A 22,849-nucleotide genomic window follows, 5' to 3' on the forward strand; every position below is an offset into this window, starting at 1 on the left:
ATGATGAAGGAATCCGATTAGGAAATGAGACCCTAAAAGTAGCTGATAAACTTTGCTATATGGGCAGGAAAATAGATTATGACGGCCTTAGTAGAGACTGTCTGGGAATGTGGGAGTGACAACAGAAGCTTGGCTGAAAAACAGAGTATAAATTCAAGTGTTAACAATCTTTTCCGATAGTACTTGTCTGAAATGCAACCTTATGTGGAAGGGCAACGGGGATGGTGAACAGTACAGACAAAAGGAAAATAGAAGCCCTGTGGCGTGACAGAAGATGAGACGGGTAGTTAAAGTAACTAATGAAAGGAACAGAATCCAACTGGGGGGTAAAAGGTGGTGAAGAAAATCCTATGCAGTGGCTGTTAAAATACTTTTTAATAAAAGTTTCTACAGGTTTGGCATCAATAGAGATGCATCTTCAGGCGATCTGTACGAGAAATTGAAACATTACAGGATTGGAGTGCCTTGAAAAATAGACGTGTACTGCCGTAAAGCACTATGTATCAGTGAGAGCTGAGTACTCACAGGTTTTTTAAGCAGTCATGGCACGGCAAAGTGATTGCTTAGAGCCAAGTTCCACCGTTCATCGTCAAGATATAAACAGATAGCACACCAAAGCTGTAGTCCATGTTTAAACTGGTTGGGACCGAGGAGCAGTTGTAAGAGACAGGAAGCCGGATAAACCTATTTAAATTTCTAACTAGCGTATAATTAAGCAAACTAATTAAAACACCAGATTCATATGTCTTACCTTAGACAGATAGGTACTGTGCAGCTGGCATGTCTATAACGCCTTAGAAAGCATAGAAGCGTGTACGGAGCCAGAATAAGCTCTACTGATGAGTTGGTCTTGCGGCTTGGGGTTGGCTTCACGGTGCGTCTAACTTACAGAGGTAAAAGAGGGCTATGAAACAAATCAACTAAAGGAAATAGTAGGCTGATTGAACCGATTCTGAGGTATCAAGGAGTAGTTAATTTGGTAATGGAGGAAATTGTGTGTGGAGGGCAAGGAGCGGGATTAAAAGTAGCAGAGGTGGAGCATGTCTTGGTTCAGCTCGCAGGTTCAAATGGATGTAGGTTGTTATGCAGAGATTTGGAGGTTTGCAGTAGCATGTAGAGCTGTATGAAACGCCTTCGGACTGAACACTGTAACAACAACAACTACTACTACTACTACCACTACTATTACTACAACTACAATGATCATTGTGTTGCTTATATTGAAATGTAAGGACGTCGCACATGGGGGTAGTTCATGCAAAAAGTTGGCCAAAATTAGTGTTTGATATTTTCTGTACTATCAGATCCTTGAGAACATATTTGTAGGATAATAATGTATTTACATACTTCATAACATGAAATCATACAAAATTGTAGTATTTTTATTAGATTCTTTATTCCTTAGCTACAACATTACGTATTAATCAGGTGGTGCCTCCCGGTCTTGTTCGTCTGACTACTTTGTTTCTATTGGGGACTCCCCTTCATTATAATTTTCAGCCTGCCTATCCATCCTTCGCTTGGGAACAGTAAATATAATGAATGAAATTTTCACTCTGCAGTGGAGTGTGCGCTGATATGAAACTTCCTGGCGGATTAAAACTGTGAGCCGGACCGAGACTCGAACTCCCGAGTTCGAGTCTCGGTCCGGCACACAGTTTTAATCTGCCAGGAAGTTTCAGTAAATATAATGTTTCTTTTCAGAAGATATTCCTGGTTTTCTTTGTCTCCGGTCTCATTCCTGTTATTAATAGATCAGATGTTAGTAGGAGTCTATTTATTATACCCAGAGTGCATTCCTCTCATGAGAATTTCCTAGCAAACGTATACGGATGAATGTGCTTGTTGCAGGCGTCTGACACTTCTTCTGATAAACTGCCTATGGGTAAGTTCATTGACAGTAGGAATGTGCACCAAAATCTTGTGTACAGTGGGAGACGTAGAATGTCATGGATATAAATCAACACATAGTATTGCTATTTCAGCATATAAGCAGAACATTTGTTCACGTCTATCTTATGTCCTATGGGAATAGCTTCTAGGATCACCCAAAATCAATAGATAGGTTGCAGATCCACACCTGTTATTTCTGCGGATGTTTCAGGGTCTGAAAAAAGTCTTCTGCTGGTATTTCTATCATTGCTGTTTCCATAGCCTTGCTGGGGAACATCTACAATAATTAATCGCAATGGATTTCTGAATATTTCTTGTGTGAGTTTTTCGTCTCTTGAATAAGCTTCTTTTCGTCTTCTGAACGGATTTGTCAAATGCAACAAAACATTTGAAAAATCTAACTCGGGCATGGGTTTTTGGCAAGCCACTGAAGTCTTCTGAGGTGGCCCCGCAAATGTAGCATCTCATTGTCGACGCTGTGTCTGTTGCACTGCGCACCCTTGCATCGACCGTAGTCCTCAGCAATGTGTTTTTATGGTTAAATGACCCTCCATCCTTGAAATTTTTATTTCTTGTAATGTTTCAATTTGTCTGTTGATAAAACTAATTTCTTCATTAGTAACATCAGCTGTTTCATGAACACATCTAATTGTTATTGGTCTGCAATAGTGAGGAGATGATGGTGTAGGATTTTTCCAAACAATTAGATATTTATTCGTGCGACTGATTAGTAGGAGATTCACGAAAGATGACTCAATCATATTCGCATCAGATTCATGGTTGTTTCCAAATTTTTGTTTAAAGTGAATTAGCTGTGAACCCACACCCCATTTGCAGATAAGTTCTAATGCATTTATGTCATCGTTTGGAATATCATTTCAAACCTTTTCCAAATATAATATTATTCGTTCACATGTTTGATTAAGTAAGGCATAAAGCTGAATCTGAGCCTTAGGCCGGCCGCTGTGGCCGAGCGGTTCTAGGTGCTTGAGTCCGGAACCGCGCTGCTGCTACGGTTGCAGGTTCAAATCCTGCCTCGTGCATGGATGTGTGTGATGTCCTTAGGTTAGATGGGTTTAAGTAGTTCTAAGTCTAGGGGACTGATGACCTCAGATGTGAAGTCCCTCAGAGCCATTTGAACTATTTTCTGCGCCTATTTGGCAGTCACCTGATAGGATACAGTGACTCGGCAACGCCGCTTTTTAGTCTCTTGAAGAATAACACGGACAGACCTTCTTATCAGCTTTTCGGATTATTTAGTATTGTTTCCTTGTCTGCGGTGCATCTCGTGTAGGACACGAAGTAACATCTTTAACTACTTTGGAACCCTCTGGAGTGCCTAGTTCGCAGCTAAGTATAGTTTTTTTTTTTTTGGAAGGAACTTTCAATTTTGTGTGAAGCAGAGCATCGTTTTTTAGTTGTGACTTTATGTAAAACAGTTTATTTTTAAAACCTTTATTTTCTTCATCAGGGGCGGTAGGATCTGGCGATATGTATTATTCCACAAAGTCCAATCTTTTTACAAACTCTTTTTCCGAACATCTTTTCAAAAGGTCATAAAGGCGTTTCTTGTGATAATTTTGACTGTCGAAGGACCTATGATGAAAACAAACTGCTTTCATAATTATTTTTGAGGATGACACTGTTCATAGCTGACAGGTCATTAATGTAAAACAGTCGTACAAAATCATACTGCGGTTTTCAGTGGCTACTTCTTTAAATTTCCAGTAGAGGAATGTTTTTTCTATCACACTGTATTAACAAATATGCAGGGAAACACCGTCAGCTATAACAAAGAAAAAGATTACTAATAAAAGTAGTAAATAAGATGAATGAAAATAATTACAAATAACGGTACATGCCCGCATCTTTTCCCATTACGGTCGGAGGAAGGCAATGGAAAACCACCTCTGCTACGACCTTGCCTAGTAGGCGTTGCGGGTCTCCCGCATCGTTCCCTACGCTCCTCGAAGTATGGGACATCATCATCATCATCCGGATCTTCGGAATCCACATTTCTTTTTACCACTCTTAAAAGCAAAATCACCCTTTAACACATTCACGAACGCAGAGTGATTTCAAGCCAGCAGAAGAGCTTCAGATGCACTGTAAGCCAGAGGTAAATACAGACTAGTTCTACCACGAATCGGTGCTCAATAAGCAAATAACACGCTGCCTTAGCAATATCCATCAATCAGACTACTGCAGGAAGCTACGCATTCTGGGAATTACTCGCATTTGGAAAGTGGACTCTGGGCCAGCTTTTAGGGCAATCTACCCGTATGTGCGCCGTGCGGTGACGACAGGGAGTGCTAACGAGGTGCGCTTGTGGTGTAGCGGCAGCGTGGAGCTGCCCATCTCGCAGGTGCGCGTCTCCGTGGGCGCGCACGACCTGTCTGCGGCGCACCGCGGCGGCGGCGGCAGCGGCGGCCCGGCGCTGGCGGTGGAGCGGCTGCTGGTGCACCCCGGCTACCGCTGCCGCAAGTTCGCGCACGACGTGGCGCTGCTGCGGCTCGCCGCGGAGGTGCGCTGGCGGCCCGACTCTGCGTGGCCCGCCTGCCTGCCGGCGCCCTCCGGCTCGCCAGGCTCCTCCAGCTTCTCGGGCCGCGAGGCCACGGCCGCCGGCTGGGGCTGGATGCAGGAGAACCAGGGCGTGCGCGCAGACGTCCTGCAGAAGGTCAGCACTTCCCTCACTATACCTTTCATCACTATACCTATTACATCACTTATTTATTATTTGTTTACTCGGTCCTCTCACATTGATGTGACCACCTCCTATCTACATCTACATCTACATCTATACTCCGCGAGCCACCTTACGGTGTGTGGCGGAGGGTACTTATTGTACCACTATCTGATCCCCCCTTCCCTGTTCCATTCACGAATTGTGCGTGGGAAGAACGACTGCTTGTAAGTCTCCGTATTTGCTCTAATTTCTCGGATCTTTTCGTTGTGATCATTACGCGAGATATATGTGGGCGGTAGTAATATGTTGCCCATCTCTTCCCGGAATGTGCTCTCTCGTAATTTCGATAATAAACCTCTCCGTATTGCGTAACGCCTTTCTTGAAGTGTCCGCCACTGGAGCTTGTTCAGCATCTCCGTAACGCTCTCGCGCTGACTAAATGTCCCCATGACGAATCGCGCTGCTTTTCGCTGGATCATGTCTATCTCTTCTATTAATCCAACCTGGTAAGGGTCCCATACTGATGAGCAATACTCAAGAATCGGACGAACAAGCGTTTTGTAAGCTACTTCTTTCGTCGATGAGTCACATTTTCTTAGAATTCTTCCTATGAATCTCAACCTGGCGCCTGCTTTTCCCACTATTTGTTTTATGTGATCATTCCACTTCAGATCGCTCCGGATAGTAACTCCTAAGTATTTTACGGTCGTTACCGCTTCCAATGATTTACCACCTATGGCATAATCGTACTGGAATGGATTTCTGCCCCTATGTATGCGCATTATATTACATTTATCTACGTTTAGGGAAAGCTGCCAGCTGTCGCACCATGCATTAATCCTCTGCAGGTCTTCCTGGAGTACGTACGAGTCTTCTGATGTTGCTACTTTCTTGTAGACAACCGTGTCATCTGCAAATAGCCTCACGGAGCTACCGATGTTGTCAACTAAGTCATTTATGTATATTGTAAACAATAAAGGTCCTATCACGCTTCCTTGCGGTACTCCCGAAATTACCTCTACATCTGCAGATTTTGAACCGTTAAGAATGACATGTTGTGTTCTTTCTTCTAGGAAATCCTGAATCCAATCACAAACCTGGTCCGATATTCCGTAAGCTCGTATTTTTTTCACTAAACGTAAGTGCGGAACCGTATCAAATGCCTTCCTGAAGTCCAGGAATACGGCATCAATCTGCTCGCCAGTGTCTACGGCACTGTGAATTTCTTGGGCAAATAGGGCGAGCTGAGTTTCACATGATCTCTGTTTGCGGAATCCATGTTGGTTATGATGAAGGAGTTTGTATTATCTAAGAACGTCATAATACGAGAACACAAAACATGTTCCATTATTCTACAACAGATTGACGTAAGCGAAATAGGCCTATAATTATTCGCATCTGATTTATGACCCTTCTTGAAAATGGGAACGACCTGCGCTTTCTTCCAGTCGCTAGGTACTTTACGTTCTTCCAGCGATCTACGATAAATCGACTTCAACTTGCAATAACCATTCACAGACGGCAGGTGGCAGCATTAGCAGCGGAGGGTATATAAAGCGTGTCTGGAGGACACCGAAAACAGTGCAGTCGTTGTAACGAGGAAACGAAGCGATTTACCGGGTCATTAAAAAGTCAGTATAAATTTGAAAACTTAATAAACCAAGGAATAATGTAGATAGAGAGGTAAAAATTGACACACATGCTTGGAATGACATGGGGTTTCATTAGAACCAAAAAAAGTTCACAAAATGTCCGACAGATGGCGCTGGACAGCAAAACGTCAGTGACTGCGCATGACAATCGTGTATAAACGGAGAGAGAGAATCAGATGCGCCAGCAGTCGCAGCATGTTGACGTTACCTGAAAAGGCGCTTTTAGTGAAGCTGTATTGTCAGAATGGGGAATGTGGTAGTTCAGCGTTACGATCCTATCGCCATAGGAAGGGGATTCGAACGGGTACAGGTCCGTTGACAAATGCAGCTGTGACGGGAATAATTTCGAAGTTCGAAGCCACGGGTTGTTTAGACGATATACCCCGTAGTGGGCGACCGAGCACAAGGCGTAATGCTGCTGAGACAGTTCAGGAAGAAATGGAGACTGTAGCGGGTCCGTATGCACGGGGAAGTCAGCGTCCCTGCAGTCGCACGTCGCACCGGCATTCCATACACTACTGGTTGATTGGCACTTAGGCGTACCCTCCGATGCTATCCGTACAAAATCCATCAGCATCATGAACTGTTACCTGGTGATATAGTGAAGCGGAGGGCATTTGCGGTGTGGGCGTTTCAAAAGATGGCGGAAGATGACGATTGGTTGAGTAACGTGTTGTGGACAGACGAAACTCATTTCACGCACCGAGGGTCTGTCAACGCCCACAACTGCAGAATTTGGGCTACCCAAAATCCTAGAACTGTCGTGGAAACTCCATTGCACGACGAGAAAGTCACGGTGTGGGTTGGATTTACCACATCTATCCTTATCGGGCCTATTTTTCTTCGAGGAAATGCGTGATTCTGGTTTCGTAACTGCTACCGTGACGGGTGAGAGGTACGCCGATATGTTACAGAATCGCATCATCCCCAGCCTGGCTGATAAACACCTGCTGGAACGTACGATGTTTATGGAGGATGGCGCTCCACCCCATATTGCTAGACGCGAGAAAGATCTCTTGCGCGCGTCGTTTGGTGATGATCGTGTGCTCAGCCGCCACTTTCGCCATGCTTGGCCTCCCAGGTCCCCAGACCTCAGTCCGTGCGATTATTGGCTTTGGGGTTACTTGAAGTCGCAAGTGTATTGTGATCGACCGACATCTCTAGAGATGCTGAAAGACAACATCCGACGCCAATGCCTCGCCATAACTCCGGACATGATTTACAGTGCTGTTCACAACATTATTCCTCGACTACAGCTATTGTTGAGGAATGATGGTGGACATATTGAGCATTTCCTGTAAAAAACATCATCTTTGTTTTGTCTTACTTTGTTATGCTAATTATTGCTATTCTGGTCAGATGAAGCGCCATCTGTCGGACAGCTTTTGAACTTTTGTATTTTTTTTTGGTTCTAATAAAACCCCACGTCATTTCAAGCATGTGTGTCAATTTGTACCTCTCTATCTACATTATACCATTATTTATTCAGTTTTCAAATTTATATTGACTTTTTGATCAGCCGGTATCTCACGTCGGGAAGGGCGTGATCATTGGCTTTTGGGCCGGGAGTGGAAGCATTTCCGAACTCAACTGTTCGCGTGCTGCCGTGGCTAAACTATGCCATGTATGGCAACATGACCCACTCCAAAACCGGCGCCGAGCCAAATGTGAGACACCAAGGGTCATAGATGCTGGGGCGAATGACTGCTGCGGAGATCCGTACGGACGAATAGACGTGCAGCTGTTGAGCAACTGACTGCCCAGTTGAACCAGGGGGCTACCAACAGTGTCTCCTCAATGGCCGTTCAGCGAACGGTTACAGGCAGCGAACTGGTTACAGGCATCTACACCGAGCGCCTGCTTCAATCACCCATTCTGACTGCTGATATCCGAGACTAAGGTTGGAAACTGCACGCCAGTGCCGCAGCTGGACGTCCACTGAGTGGCGATGGCGACAGGGCGCCTTTCCAGGTGAATCACGTTTTATGGTCCATCGGACAGGTGGCCTTTGACGTGTACGGCATGAAACTTGTGAAAAGAAACACCCTGTAACAATCCTCGGAAGGGTCCAGGCCCGAGAAGGGAGCGTTATGGTCTCGACAATGTTTTTGTTACATTCCCTTGGTGATCTCGTCTTTGTTGAAGACACAATGGATCAAGAAAAGTATGCATCTATCCTTGGGACCGTGCCCATCCGCTATGTAGTTTGTTTTTGTGCAGAATGACGGCAGCTCGCAGTGTACGTGCGTGGTTCGAAGAGCGCCAGGATATGTTTACCGTACTTTTCTGACCACCAAACACCGCGGATTTAAAGCCAGTCGAGAATCCGTGGGACCACTTCGATTGGGCTCTCAAATGATCCAAATTCTTGTGTTATCCTATTCAGTGCTGGTGATGTCAAGACTGGTTCACCCATTTAACACAAGTTCAAAGCAAGATGGTTGTTGAAAAAGTTTTTGATATTATTCCACCTCCATTCACTTTCTTCTTTTCCTGTAGTCTAAATCTACGCTCTTGACCCTATTAAGCACTTAACTGCTGCCTTATGTTTCTTCTAGTTCGGGACTTGGTAATATGTTGAAATTCCTCTAACAGTTTTAGTCATGAGGTTACTTCTGAAATCAAGAAAGTTCAGTAGATTTAATATCTAATGACACCATCCACAGTAATTAAGTAGCTACTTGTGGTCATTTCTGACATCCTTGGCGCTCCATTCATGCAGCACTGTTGGCACGCCATGTAAGCAGTTACTGAGAAATGTTGTAGTTAGAAAGATGACAGGCCACCCAGCTAAGCAGTTAATATTTATTTGCGTACCTTATGTAGAATGCTTCAATTGTCTCATGTTCTCGTTGTTCGCCGAAACAAAGGGCATTATATGATATTGTTTGGTAGTGATTAAAGCATTTTTCACCATAGTTTCCTTTGAGTTCCACTACTATTCCTAGGTCTAAAATTATTGGTATTGCAGTGAACCTGCCTAATAATACATTCCATTATCGTTACTTGCTGGTATGTTGTGTGTTAAAAACGAATTCCCTAATTTTAGATGTGGTAGCATAGACCAAAACAAGACATAAATGTCCAGAAAACATGGGCACCAAAATGCATATCGTAACAGCTATTACCATTTGTTCATATTCGCTACTGTGAAATACATCTCTTCTAGCTCGTTACTGTGACGAACGACCTACAGAATGCAGCAAACAGACACTGACACATTCCTCTGCTATTGTCCGTGGATACAGCAAGCAGTAAACATCCTTTAGCATTAATACGTAAGCCGTATTCACGATTCTGGGTAAATGCAGCGCATACGTTAGTTGTAATGGAACCGGTTTGTGTTCTGATAAGTTTGTGAAATGTGAAACGGGCAATGGATTTGTCGGTACGTCTCGCACGTCGGCCAGCTCGTACCCCCAACGTTAATCATTTGGATTTTTGATTGTGGGGACACTTGTAACCTTTGGTGTATGCAAGCCCCATTAATATGTACGGGGTGAGACACATAAGTACCCTGGCAGAGTGGATACGATTGTACGTGAATATATGCACTTAACCACACCCCAGTAGGATGGAGCAACTGCCCATACAGTCGGCCGAACCTTGGGGCACATTTTCACAGTCTTCACGCCTGACAGAGTTGTCAGCAGAGGTCAGTTTGGTCGCTGCCCTGGCCATCCAGGTCACCTGATCTGTCAGTGTGCGATTACTTTGTGTGGGGAGCCGTCAAGTCTAACGTGTATCGCAACAACCCTCATAGTCTTCAAGAACTTCAGCAGGACATTTCGGACGATACTGCAGCAATTTCAGTGGCCCACCTTCGATCAGCCTTCAGCAACTTGTTGGCCAAGGCCCAAAAGTGCCAAGAGATGAAGGTGGTCACTTTCGGAATTTTCCAGGAGGGCGTGATTCCCTAAGACATGGGGCAGAAGCATATCTTCTTATGGACACTGTACCGAAAAGTGTCTTCTTATGGACACTGTACTGACCACCTCCTTTAGCGAAGGCTCACAAGTTCAGGTAGCATATAATAGTAAACAGACACATTATAAGATCTGCTGTTTCACAGAAAGAGAACAATGTTCATTCATTTGTTTACTGCATCCTTCAGGTCGTTGGTAACAGCAAAGAGATTGCATTAGACGAGATGTTTCATGGTAGTGAAGATGACTAAGTACTCAAAGCTCTTAAAGTATGGATGTTGACCCAGGTTTTATGGACATTTTTGTCTTGTATTGTTCCGTACTACCACCTCTCAAAATACAGAACACCTTTTTAACACCCAGTACTTAAAGCTTCGCATTAGGAGCAATATATAAACTTTAAAATTATTACAGCATTTACATTTTTCATTTGGAATTTTAAAAACAAGATCAGAATAAGAGAGACTCAAAATACTACGTACAACTTTCAATTCTGGGACTGAGGGACTCATATTGTACTCAATACTTTTAAAGATTTAACATTCCCTCAAAACTGTTGTACATTTCGACAGCTAGCGTTTTCGGAATTCATTGCCAGACTGTGCTATTTTTATGACATTTAACAACTTCTTCACAAGTAAATGTGCTTGGTAAAATCTTGTCTACATACAGCAAAAAAAGTAGTTTATTTCTCGAATGGGGCGTAACAAATCGTTAGCATGTCCATCTCTTTCATCATTTATCGTCTGGAGAATGACAAAATTTCCATTTCAGGTGAATGTGCAAGTAGTGGACAACGAGCAGTGCCGTGATTGGTACAAATCTCAAGGCAAGAAGACCAAAATACTGGACTCGCAGATCTGTGCTGGCTTTGAAGTCGGAGGCAAAGACTCCTGCTGGGTGAGTGTGTTCGTGGTATCCTGGTGCGTGCGGTCTACAGCACAAACCAATGTCCTACAGTAAAAAAAAAAAGTATTATGTATTATTACTTAACGATATATTCTAGGCTCGGTAAGGCCTACCTCAACCAATATGAAGCCGTAACTGAGGAGAAATTAACGGATAGTGCAATAGCTACTTAGAAGAGAGCTAAAACACGATCTAAAAACGACTGTTACTCTTACAAAGTTAAAAATACACTATGTATTACGTTAGGACCGTGGCTGTGAGAAATAAGTCATGGATTATGTTCAAAAAATCACTGTATTTACTCAAAATAGTCTCCTACTGAATCAAAACACAGTTGAAATCGCTTTAAAAGTGTTTTGAAACAGTCACTGCAGTCCTTCTTTGGAGTTGCATTTAGTTGTGCGGTGCAATTTTCTGGGATGTTCTTAATTGCGATAGCGATGTCATTTCGTTGCCAACTTCAATTTGGGGAACAACCAGAAGTCGCATGGGATCAAATCCGGCGAAGACAATGGGTGATCCAGGACTGTGATCCATTTCTGGCCAAAACGCACGCACAGCCTTCGATTTGTAGCTGAGGTGTCGTCACGGAGGAGCAAGCAGGAACCTGCATCTCGGTATTCGGGTCGAATCAATGTTTTGACTTTCTACACAGTTGGTTTTGAAACTTCAAAGATCGTAACGCCACAACTCGCCACGAGATAGCAATGCAGTTTGGAACGTTACACTAGCTATCCTAACGGAACTAGACACTCTGTGTATTCAAGCATTCTGGGCGTCATCAACAAATTCTGAAACAGAGACTCTCTTATTCAGAAATAAACAGAGCTTGCATAGCAAATGCAGCTTTTCCCAGTCGACAGGAAAGTCACCTCTAGTCAATAATAACCTGACAGGAGTTACTGCTTTTAGTGAATGCAAGTCATCTCAATCAGCCTCGGAGGGAACATTGCGAACGGAATTCCGAGCAATCGTAATTTTGAGTAAGGCATCTCCCAAAAGCCTCGCAGTGACACCTAATGCTGCGCGCCTTCAGTGGGCCAAGCAACAGAGAAACTGGGCATTAACTGACTGTAGGCGTGTAGTGGGCTCCGACGAATCACGATTTTGTCTCTCTTCAAATTACGCAAGGTGTCGAGTGCAGAAACGGCCCAGTTGGGTGTTTAACCCGGTTGCTGGGTGTAGCTTAGGCCGAAGGTGGTTCTGTAATGTTTTGGTGGTGCTTTCCGTACGATGATTTGTGTCCACCGCAATCAAGTTACCATGAACATGAAACAGAGTGTTTATTTAATTATTTTTGGTAGCCAATTGCTGCCGTTTCTTCTACATCTCCATATGCTGTGGACACTCCCTTTTACCAAGATGACAACTACACTCCTGGAAATTGAAATAAGAACACCGTGAATTCATTGTCCCAGGAAGGGGAAACTTTATTGACACATTCCTGGGGTCAGATACATCACATGATCACACTGACAGAACCACAGGCACATAGACACAGGCAACAGAGCATGCACAATGTCGGCACTAGTACAGTGTATATCCACCTTTCGCAGCAATGCAGGCTGCTATTCTCCCATGGAGACGATCGTAGAGATGCTGGATGTAGTCCTGTGGAACGGCTTGCCATGCCATTTCCACCTGGCGCCTCAGTTGGACCAGCGTTTGTGCTGGACGTGCAGACCGCGTGAGACGACGCTTCATCCAGTCCCAAACATGCTCAATGGGGGACAGATCCGGAGATCTTGCTGGCCAGGGTAGTTGACTTACACCTTCTAGAGCACGTTGGGTGGCACGGGATACATGCGGACGTGCATTGTCCTGTTGGAACAGCAAGTTCCCTTGCCGGTCTAGGAATGGTAGAACGATGGGTTCGATGACGGTTTGGATGTACCGTGCACTATTCAGTGTCCCCTCGACGATCACCAGTGGTGTACGGCCAGTGTAGGAGATCGCTTCCCACACCATGATGCCGGGTGTTGGCCCTGTGTGCCTCGGTCGTATGCAGTCCTGATTGTGGCGCTCACCTGCACGGCGCCAAACACGCACACGACCATCATTGGCACCAAGGCAGAAGCGACTCTCATCGCTGAAGACGACACGTCTCCATTCGTCCCTCCATTCACGCCTGTCGCGACACCACTGGAGGCGGGCTGCACGATGTTGGGGCGTGAGCGGAAGACGGCCTAACGGTGTGCGGGACCGTAGCCCAGCTTCATGGAGACGGTTGCGAATGGTCCTCGCCGATACCCCAGGAGCAACAGTGTCCCTAATTTGCTGGGAAGTGGCGGTGCGGTCCCCTACGGCACTGCGTAGGATCCTACGGTCTTGGCGTGCATCCGTGCGTCGCTGCGGTCCGGTCCCAGGTCGACGGGCACGTGCACCTTCCGCCGACCACTGGCGACAACATCGATGTACTGTGGAGACCTCACGCCCCACGTGTTGAGCAATTCGGCGGTACGTCCACCCGGCCTCCCGCATGCCCACTATACGCCCTCGCTCAAAGTCCGTCAACTGCACATACGGTTCACGTCCACGCTGTCGCGGCATGCTACCAGTGTTAAAGACTGCGATGGAGCTCCGTATGCCACGGCAAACTGGCTGACACTGACGGCGGCGGTGCACAAATGCTGCGCAGCTAGCGCCATTCGACGGCCAACACCGCGGTTCCTGGTGTGTCCGCTGTGCCGTGCGTGTGATCATTGCTTGTACAGCCCTCTCGCAGTGTCCGGAGCAAGTATGGTGGGTCTGACACACCGGTGTCAATGTGTTCTTTTTTCCATTTCCAGGAGTGTATTCACCAGGGTTGGACGAACGCTCAAGCATTATCGTATCTTGACAGGTCCGTTAAACCATAGGGCCACAGAAAATGTCTGTGACTATTTGGGATAGCGGTGAAACACAGCAATCAATACCCCCGCATTTTAATTGCTCTGTGGGTTCTAATCGTCACAGATTTGCTTCAGAAAGTGAACAACACTGACAATATTTCTTCCGTACTTGTATTAGTTTTTGAAATGTAGGTTTCAGTGACAGACCGATTTATACAGTGGCCGGATGTTATTTTAGATTGGCTGTGTGTTGGCGAAACCAATGAATGTGAATACGAAATCTTAGATGCAATATATTAATGACATGTAATGTGGCTCGAGGTCTACGTTAGGTTGAAAGGTGAATAATCGTCAGTTGGCGAAGTGTTATCGAACACTGACACAGCATACCTAGAGAAAGTTGGGGACTATTTTCCTCTTCGATGTGAAGACATCATCAAGTCTAGAGGCAGCTTTACACGATATTAGCATTATGTCTCCTAGGAGTGACTAATTTTTTCTCCGGAGTGCTTGTAAGCTTTCTTATGATGCGTACTGGGTTACAGTAAATCTGTCGTAATCATACGACAAGCTCGGATGAACTGCGAAAAAAAAATGAATATTTGAAGTAGTGGTTTTACTGTCAGTAGAAAATGTAAAGTTTCTAGTTCATTCTTTACTACAATATTTAAGGAACAAATTAGCCTAACAGGACACATTGCTTTTGTAATTTATTACACAGATAATGTATTAAAGATAACGGTTAGGTACCACATGTCCCTATTTACCATTCACAGTGAGAATGACGCGGGGCAGTTGCTTAGGTGAATCAGGACAGTGTTAAAATAACGTTTCTTCTTCTTTTAACTGACACATACTGTATATATTTATTAATGAAGTATGTTGTTTGTCTCATGACAAATTCCGTAGCTCTGAATGTCATTTTTAAATACACATCTAGCACAAACTTCTCCCTTCCCTTAGCCCCTACACACTTTTCACGGTACCATCCCTTTATCCTTCCTTGGCATTGAATCGAGAGTCCCAATTTTGTTGATATGTGCAAGCAAGAATGCTAACAAGTTCATCCCTCTCTCAGAGAGAAAAGAACTTTCGAATCATTCGCTGCAAAAATTTTCTCGTTTGGTTTATTATTCACTTGACAGGCTGATTCATCACAATTATACAGTTGTGGCTTACCAAACAAGTTAAGTACTTCCATAGTTTTATCCTTCAACATCACGATTACTAAGGCCATTGCAACGATATGAAGAGAGGCCTTCAGCCTTCCTGAATGTTATTTGAGGGCTATAATTAACGCAAAGCAATAAGCCAATTAATTCCTGTCATTTCATGTTGTTTCGCTTTCGTTACCACGTTAGAATCCACTCCGAAATTACGGGCCGACCACCTAAGCATCCGTTCTAACTGCTTTTCTTCTTCGACGGTAAACGTAATTTGGTCACCTTTCTTCTTCATCTGTACATCATTAGCACTTTGTAGATGATGGTGAAGACATGACCGAGGCACCCCAAATAGTTCTTCAGCACAGCGTATGCTCCTCTCTTGGCGGAATGCGCTAATAGTTTTGCGCATGTCATCTTCAGCCCACCCACCTAAATCATTGCCCATTTGCGAGAGAACAGTGAAAAATAAATCATCAAGATGTGTCGTCCCTATTCACCAAAAAAGTAGTGTTTTAGTCTACAGAATTTGTGAAAAATAAATCATCAAGATGTGTCGTCCCTATTCACCAAAAAAGTAGTGTTTTAGTCTACAGAATTTGGTACCACTGAAATCATTTTCCATGAACAGGAGAAGTACCAGATCTTCGGTTTAAAATGTAGCACAAACGAGTACATAATAAGGGTAACGTTAACTAATTATATTAAATTTAAAAAACAAAATATTGGACATCAAAAGTTTCTGTTCGTGTTACTTTCAACACCTGATATTTGTTGTGAGAAATTAAGAACTTGACACTAGACTGACACTCTGTCAAGCAGTTTTCTGATACATCAATGGCAGACAATAATCTGGGGATGGCAACAACTTCTTACACTGAGGTGACAAAAGCTATCGGATATTTCCTAATAACGTGGTGGATCTCCTTTAGCCCGGTGAATTGCATAAACTCGGCGTGGCATGGACTCAACAAGTCGCTGAAACAACCCTGCAGAAATACGGAGCCATGCTTCTATAGCCGTCCATAATTGCGAAAGTGTTACCGGTGTAGGATTTTGTGCACGAGGTGACCTCTCGATTATGTGCCATAAATGTTCGACTGGATTCATAACGGGCGATCTGGCTGGCCAAATCATTCGCCCGAATTGTTAACCATTCAAACTAATCGCATACATTTGTGGCAAGGTGGCATGGAATTTTTATGGATGACGACGCGCCATTGTTGTATGGCTGCAAATAGTGTCAAAGCAGCCGAACATAATCATTTCCAGTCAATCGGTTCAGTTGTACCAGAAGACTCAGTGCTTTGCTTGTAAACACAGGCCACATCACTATGGAGCCATCACCAGGTTGCACAGATCCTAATTGACAACCTGGGTCCATGGTTTCGCGGGGTCTGCGCAACATCGGAAACCTCTCTCTCTCTCTCTCTCTCTCTCTCTCTCTGAGCACTTGCAACCTACGTCCTCAATTATTTTTTGGATGTACTTCAATCTCTGTCTGCCTCTACAGTTTTTGCTCTCTACAGGTCCCTCTGGTGCCATGGAACTCACTCCCTGATGTGTTGAGAGATATCCTGTCAATTTGTCTCTCCTCAGTATTTTCCACATATTCCTTTCCTCTCCGATTCTGCGTTGAACCTCCTCTTACCAGCCGAAATCGGGACTCACCCGAGCAGGCCACGGTTTTCCAGTAGTCTAGGGTGCAACCGATATAGTCACGAGCCCAGGAGAGGCGCTTCAGGCGATGCCGCGCTGTTAGCAAAGGCACTCGCGTCGGTCGTCTGCTGCCTTAGTCCATTAGAACCAGATTTCGCCACACTGTCGTAGCAGTTACTTTCGTCGTTCATCTCACATTGATCTCTGCGGTTATTTCCGCAGTATTGTTGGTCGGTTAGCACTGACAAATGTAATCAAAATGAGCTGCTCTCTTCCGTAGTCCATAGTCATACGTAATGCCTGAAATTTGGTGTTCTCAGCGCACTCGACACTGTGGATCTCGTCATACTGAATTCCCTAACGGCTTTCGATATGGTATGTTCCATGCGTCTAGCTTCAACTGCCACACTGTGTTCAATGTCTGCTAATTCCTGTCGGAAACCGTTTCACGTGGATCACCTGAGTACAAATGACAGTTGCACCAACGCAAAGCCCCCTTTACACCTCGTGCACGCGATACCACCGCCATCTGTGTGTTCATACCGCTATCCCATGAGTTTTGTCACCTCAATGTCGTGTCAGTTCATTTCTACTGGTAAATCGACATTCAAAAATTGTCCCTACTCAGCCACTGTCTCGATTCACCCAAGCTTACCCTACATGCCCACCATTGTGAAGACGTCCACGGTCAAAGCAGACGAGCGGTATCGTCAGATCAGTTTTTTCCGGAGAAATACACTACTGGCCATTAAAATTGCTATACCAAGAAGAAATGCAGATGATAGACGGGTATTCATCGGACAAATATATTATACTAGAACTGACATGTCATTACATTTTTACGCAGTTTGGGTGCATAGATCCTGAGAAATCAGTACCCAGAACAACCACCTCTGGCCGTAATAACAGACTTGATACGCCTGGGCATTGAGTAAAACAGAGTTTTGATGGCGTGTACAGGTACAGCTGCCGATGAAACTTCAACACGATACCACAGTTCATCAAGAGTAGTGACTGGCGTATTGTGACGAGCCAGTTGCTCGACCACCATTGACCAGACGTTTTCAGTTGGTGAGAGATCTGGAGAATGTGCTGGCCAGGGCAGCAGTCGAACATTTTCTGTATCCGGAAAGACCCGTAGAGGACCTGCAACATGCGGTCGTGCATTATCCTGCTGAAATGTAGGGTTTCGCAGGGATCGAATGGAGGGTAGAGCCACGGGTCTTAACACACCCGAAATGTAACGTCCACTGTTCAAAGTGCCGTCAATGTGAATAAGAGGTGACCGAGACGTGTAACCAATGGTACCCCATACCATCACGCCGGGTGATACGCCAGTATGGCGATAACGAATACACGCTTCCAATGTGCGTTCACCGCGATGTCACCAAACACGGATGCGACCATGATGATGCTGAAAACATAAACTGGATTCATCCGAAAAAATGACGTTTTGCCATTCGTGCACCCCGGTTCGTCGTTGAGTACACTATCGCAGGCGCTCCTGTCTGTGATGCAGCGTCAAGGGTAACCGCAGCCACGGTCTTCGAGCTGATAGTCCATGCTGCTGCAAACGTCGTCGAACTGTTCGTGCAGATGTTTGTTGTCTTGCAAACGCCCCCATCTGTTGACTCAGGTATCGAGACGTGGCTGCACGATCCGTTACAGCCATGCGGATAAGATTTCTGTCATCTCGTCTGTTAGTGATACGAGGCCGTTGGGATCCAGCAAGGCGTTCCGTATTACCCTCCTGAACCCACCGATTCCATATTCTGCTAACAGTCATTGGATCTCGACCAACGCGAGCAGCAATGTCGCGATAAGATATACCGCAATCGCGATAGGCTGCAATCCGACCTTTATCAAAGTCGGAAACGTGATGGTAAGCATTTCTCCTCCTTACACGAGGATTCACAACAACGTTTCACCAGGCAACGCCGGTTAACTCCTGTTTGTGTACGAGAAATAGGTTGGAAACTTTCCTCATGTCGGCACGTTGTAGGTGTCGCCACCGGCGCCAACCTTGTGTGAATGCTCTGAAAAGCTAATCATTTGCATATCACAGCATCTTCTTCCTGTCGGTTAAATTTCGCGTCTGTAGCACGCCATCTTCGTGGTGTTGGAATTTTAATGGCCAGTGGTGTATGTAACAGTATGAGATGCATGTTGTAGTGAATTTGTGTTGCACGTGTCCAGCATTACGGAGCGAGAAGGCTCTCTGGCTGGTAAGGGCTGTGAGAGGACCGTTGCGTTGCAGGCGGACAGCGGCGGCCCGCTGATGGTGGCGGACGGAGAGCTGACTACGGTGGTGGGCATCGTGTCGACGGGCATCGGGTGCGCGCGGCCGCGCCTGCCTGGCCTCTACACGCGCCTCTCCGACTACGTCCTCTGGATACAGGAGCACGTGCGCGAGCCCTAGCCCCCGCCGCTCGCCACCGGCCGGGACCCACTGCCAGGCGCCGCGCCACCGAGGACTCGACTGCGCTGCGAATCTGCTGCGGCGGCACGACCGTCGCGCGGGGAACTTCATTTCTTCTGCGTCATCTTAAAGGACAATCAGGCACATCAGCTCGATAGAGAACCCCTTTTCTAACGAAATAGTCTCCATTCTTCGGAAGTAGATTACGTCATTGTTCTGCACACTTATTCCCTCTTACGCCCAGCCCACTGTAGCCCGATTTAAAGTAGTTGGCATTTGACAGCTAGCGTGCTAGTCTGCTACCTCTAGCAATACACTAGTGGGAGCAGTCCTGGCATTATGGGCACACGCTGTGTTGCCACTTCCTCTGCGTAAAGTATAATGCTTGTGAGTTCTCAAGTAGAAAACTTACCCGGACACAAAAATGAGCCTATTCCACGAAAAAAACCAAACTCCGTCCCTAATTAAAATGAAAAAAAATATTTTTGACACCCTTAGAGTCACTATAGGTATTTATACCACACATGAATTACAGATCTTTTAGCGACTTCAAACTTCATATCTGTTTCACGTTAAAAACTAATATAATCGCAAGAAAACGCCGTTTCCCAAAGCTTGTACGTACCAAAGAAATGCCGTAGGTAACTTTGGAAAAAACGATCTTTTCGTAATCAACAACAACAAAATAGTGTTTCATTGAGTTAAATAGTTCACGAGATGTGACGGAATAAATTTAAAGTTGATTCCCAGACGGGAAACTGTTACCGGATTTTAAAAAATTAACTTCATTGTGGATAAAAACTTCTCGGTTTACAAGCAGCATAACTTCAAATAAAACACTCCACCTTTCGACGACTGTGCCCGCCACCATCATCAGGAGTAAAAGCCACTGATCGCAGGAGCCGGCACACTTATACAGGCATCACAGAGCCATCTGGAACCCTCCGGAGAGGGCCGAAGTCACACTTGCGCGTAAAACAAGTTTGGCAGCTCATAGCAGCTGCGGTCCGCCCAACACTAAGCTTTAAGGTGGTGCTGATCCGCCGCGGGACCAGTAACGTCAGGTGGTGCAACGCGGGGCCCGAGAGAAATACCGGGTCTTCATCGAATTCGTGACGTCATACTACTCGGATTGTCCGCCACACTTCGTGATCGCTTGGCCCACAGCAAATCAATATGTAATTGAAAAGGTACCCCCTAGAGGTCATAACTTTGTCGTGTGTTATAGAGAGCTTGAATGCATTTAAACGCGCGGTCAAGCGTTATTAAACTTCTCTGAAACAGTTACTCACTCCCCGCCGGAGACTACGGAGCCCACTGGCACTCGTGCTGTGACGTACGCGATACGGCCTGTCTTTTTCGTGGGCCTCTGTGCGATAAGCCGGCGCCAGGTCTGCAGCTGTTGCTCTCGCCTACCTACAAGCGTCCAGCGTCCAGCGTCCATCTTTGCTTTCGTTCAATATCCAGTTGTCCGCCTCCAACATATTTCTAGCTTTAAGAATAAAATTTAGACTTGCTTAGACACTACAGTGGCCTATGCCATATGTGAATTTCCTTACGCGAGTTTAATAGATTAAAGCGATTTTCGATCACCGCTTAAAGTGGAGTGTTGTGGTGCCTACCTAGTGACAATATTTGTCGGAACAACGTCGCAACTTTGGTACTTTAGAAGTCAGATGCCAACTAATTTAAATCAAACTGTAATGAGCTCTATCTCGACGAGATGCCAGACTCACTCTCACTTACTCTCTCATTCAGCTCCCTCCCCCCCCCCTCTCTCTCTCTCTCTCTCTCTCTCTCTCTCTCTCTCTCTCTCTCTCTCACTCACTCACTCACTCACTCACACACACACACACAACCTCAATTTCGTACCACCTCATAACAAGTGCCAGAGCTCTCTCCTATTGCATATCTGAAATTTTCGACCTCCGACTAAGATGTTGGTCTTTCCTGACACAGCTGTTTCCGACGGCATTTCAAACACGTAAAACCGCACAAGCTTCCAGAGTTCATTAAAATTCCCTAAAGATTGCCTCAAAAATAAAAGGCCTCCAACAGTACATGGTAATGATATTCCTTCTTAGGTGTGTTTTTGGTGAGGTCTGCAGGAAAGCGTTCTTTTGCTACGAGATGTGTCTCCCTGACCTGATAGCCTCTCTTAACTTCTTTCGAATATGTAACACAGCACTACTTCGTCCTCTCTGTTTCAGCAACATTTGTTTCTTTTTATGTTGTTGTGTCGCAGTGAATCTGTCTTAATCATGCATTTCATTATCATTATTTATTGGTATTTATTAATTAAAGCTACGTTTTAGGAGCAAAATATATTTATAAGCTTTAAGATAAGAAATTTTCTTTGTTTTCGTGGGTGAAAGTTCCATTTAGAGCATTGGAAACAAGATTAGAATATGAGTGGGCCGAAATACTCTATTAGTATTTTTATGTCTGGGACTTGGAAAACGATCACTGAAATTTTTCGGGCACACAGGGTAATATTATAAGACTTCAGGTAATTAGTACATTATACTGCGAAAAACTATCTCAATATTTTAACGTACTGATGTCTTCCACACAAATAACGCTACTGATTCTTATAAACAGATCTCTTATTGACCACTGAAATGTCAAAGATAGGACAAACGATCTGTTCTTAAACTAACATAAGGGCAGTATTTTGTTGAAACTAAATAATTCGACCCAAAATTGTAGGCTTCTGCGAAGTTAACATCATTCGATGCTTTTTGGAATCTAAGAGGAGAATATTTTTGTAAAGCTACATTTTTATGTTTAAAACTATTATCTATGCTACATTGTACCTGAATATTATTTACCACTTCCTGATGAAGCAGAAAAGACGTAAGACTGTATTGAAACCTACAGTTATCGCTATCCTAAAATAACTGAGTTTACTGGTACTTGTGTTGTGTAAAAAACGTTTTTTTTATGAAACACCAACACTCAGTTATTATGCGTCACTGCGTTTCTAGTCATTAGAGTGCCAACATATCATCAATGAATTCTGAGTAACATGGATTCTGCAACAGGAAATGCATAACATTACACTGAATGCCAGAGTCGAAAACTTTTTCCCAGATGTCTGTATTCTTTTTTAGAACTGTCCTTACCATTACTTTCAACAGCACCATCGTGACGATGAAAGATTTCAAAGAAAAATATTATTAGCAAAGTGAAGCAGCAACTGACTAAGTAAATTACATTTTCGTGTATGGAGCACAAAACATAAATGTAAAAGTTCAGATCATTTGCTTCAGGTTTCTGCTGCATAATCCATGTTACTTTTGAATTTTACACGGGTAGCATCTTATACGTATCTCTTGTATTTCAATCATATTTTAAAACAAAATTATTGCAAGATGAAATATTATTCGGAAACCTCTGTTAACGAAAACTGTATTCCTTGTCGTTCTTCAAATGAATAAAATATGTTTATGATTGTAAATCTAACTTTTCTGATGGTTTTCCAAAATGTGTCTTTCCCTTTGACGTCATCCAAACAGCTAATAAAATCAGTATTCGATAATACAGATTTGTAGCACTACACAATTCTTTGCTTGATTGACAGAGACAACAAATGTAATAATTACGCGAACCCAGTTTGTGTCACAAATACGCCATTCACGCCTCTGATACCACTGATAGACGGGACACTTTGCATTCGTGATACAGGAAACGCTTTCTCTGTAGTGAGCT

At 44.5% G+C, this 22,849-nt stretch overlaps 1 protein-coding gene across 1 annotated transcript in view; it reads left to right on the top strand.

Moving 5' to 3' along the window:
• LOC126157240 (clotting factor G beta subunit-like) overlaps window positions 1–19,174 on the top strand; it is a 45,022-nt gene extending 25,848 nt beyond the window's left edge. Inside the window, exons 5-7 of the mRNA XM_049916362.1 lie at window positions 4,231–4,570; window positions 10,932–11,057; window positions 18,977–19,174. Of these exons, the coding sequence (XP_049772319.1) occupies window positions 4,231–4,570; window positions 10,932–11,057; window positions 18,977–19,138 (628 nt within the window). The 3' untranslated portion in view covers window positions 19,139–19,174. The remainder of the gene's footprint in view (window positions 1–4,230; window positions 4,571–10,931; window positions 11,058–18,976) is intronic.
• Window positions 19,175–22,849: the final 3,675 nt, after the last annotated feature.

This window comes from Schistocerca cancellata, chromosome 2, assembly GCF_023864275.1.
Source record: "Schistocerca cancellata isolate TAMUIC-IGC-003103 chromosome 2, iqSchCanc2.1, whole genome shotgun sequence".
Classification (NCBI taxonomy): domain Eukaryota; kingdom Metazoa; phylum Arthropoda; class Insecta; order Orthoptera; family Acrididae; genus Schistocerca; species Schistocerca cancellata.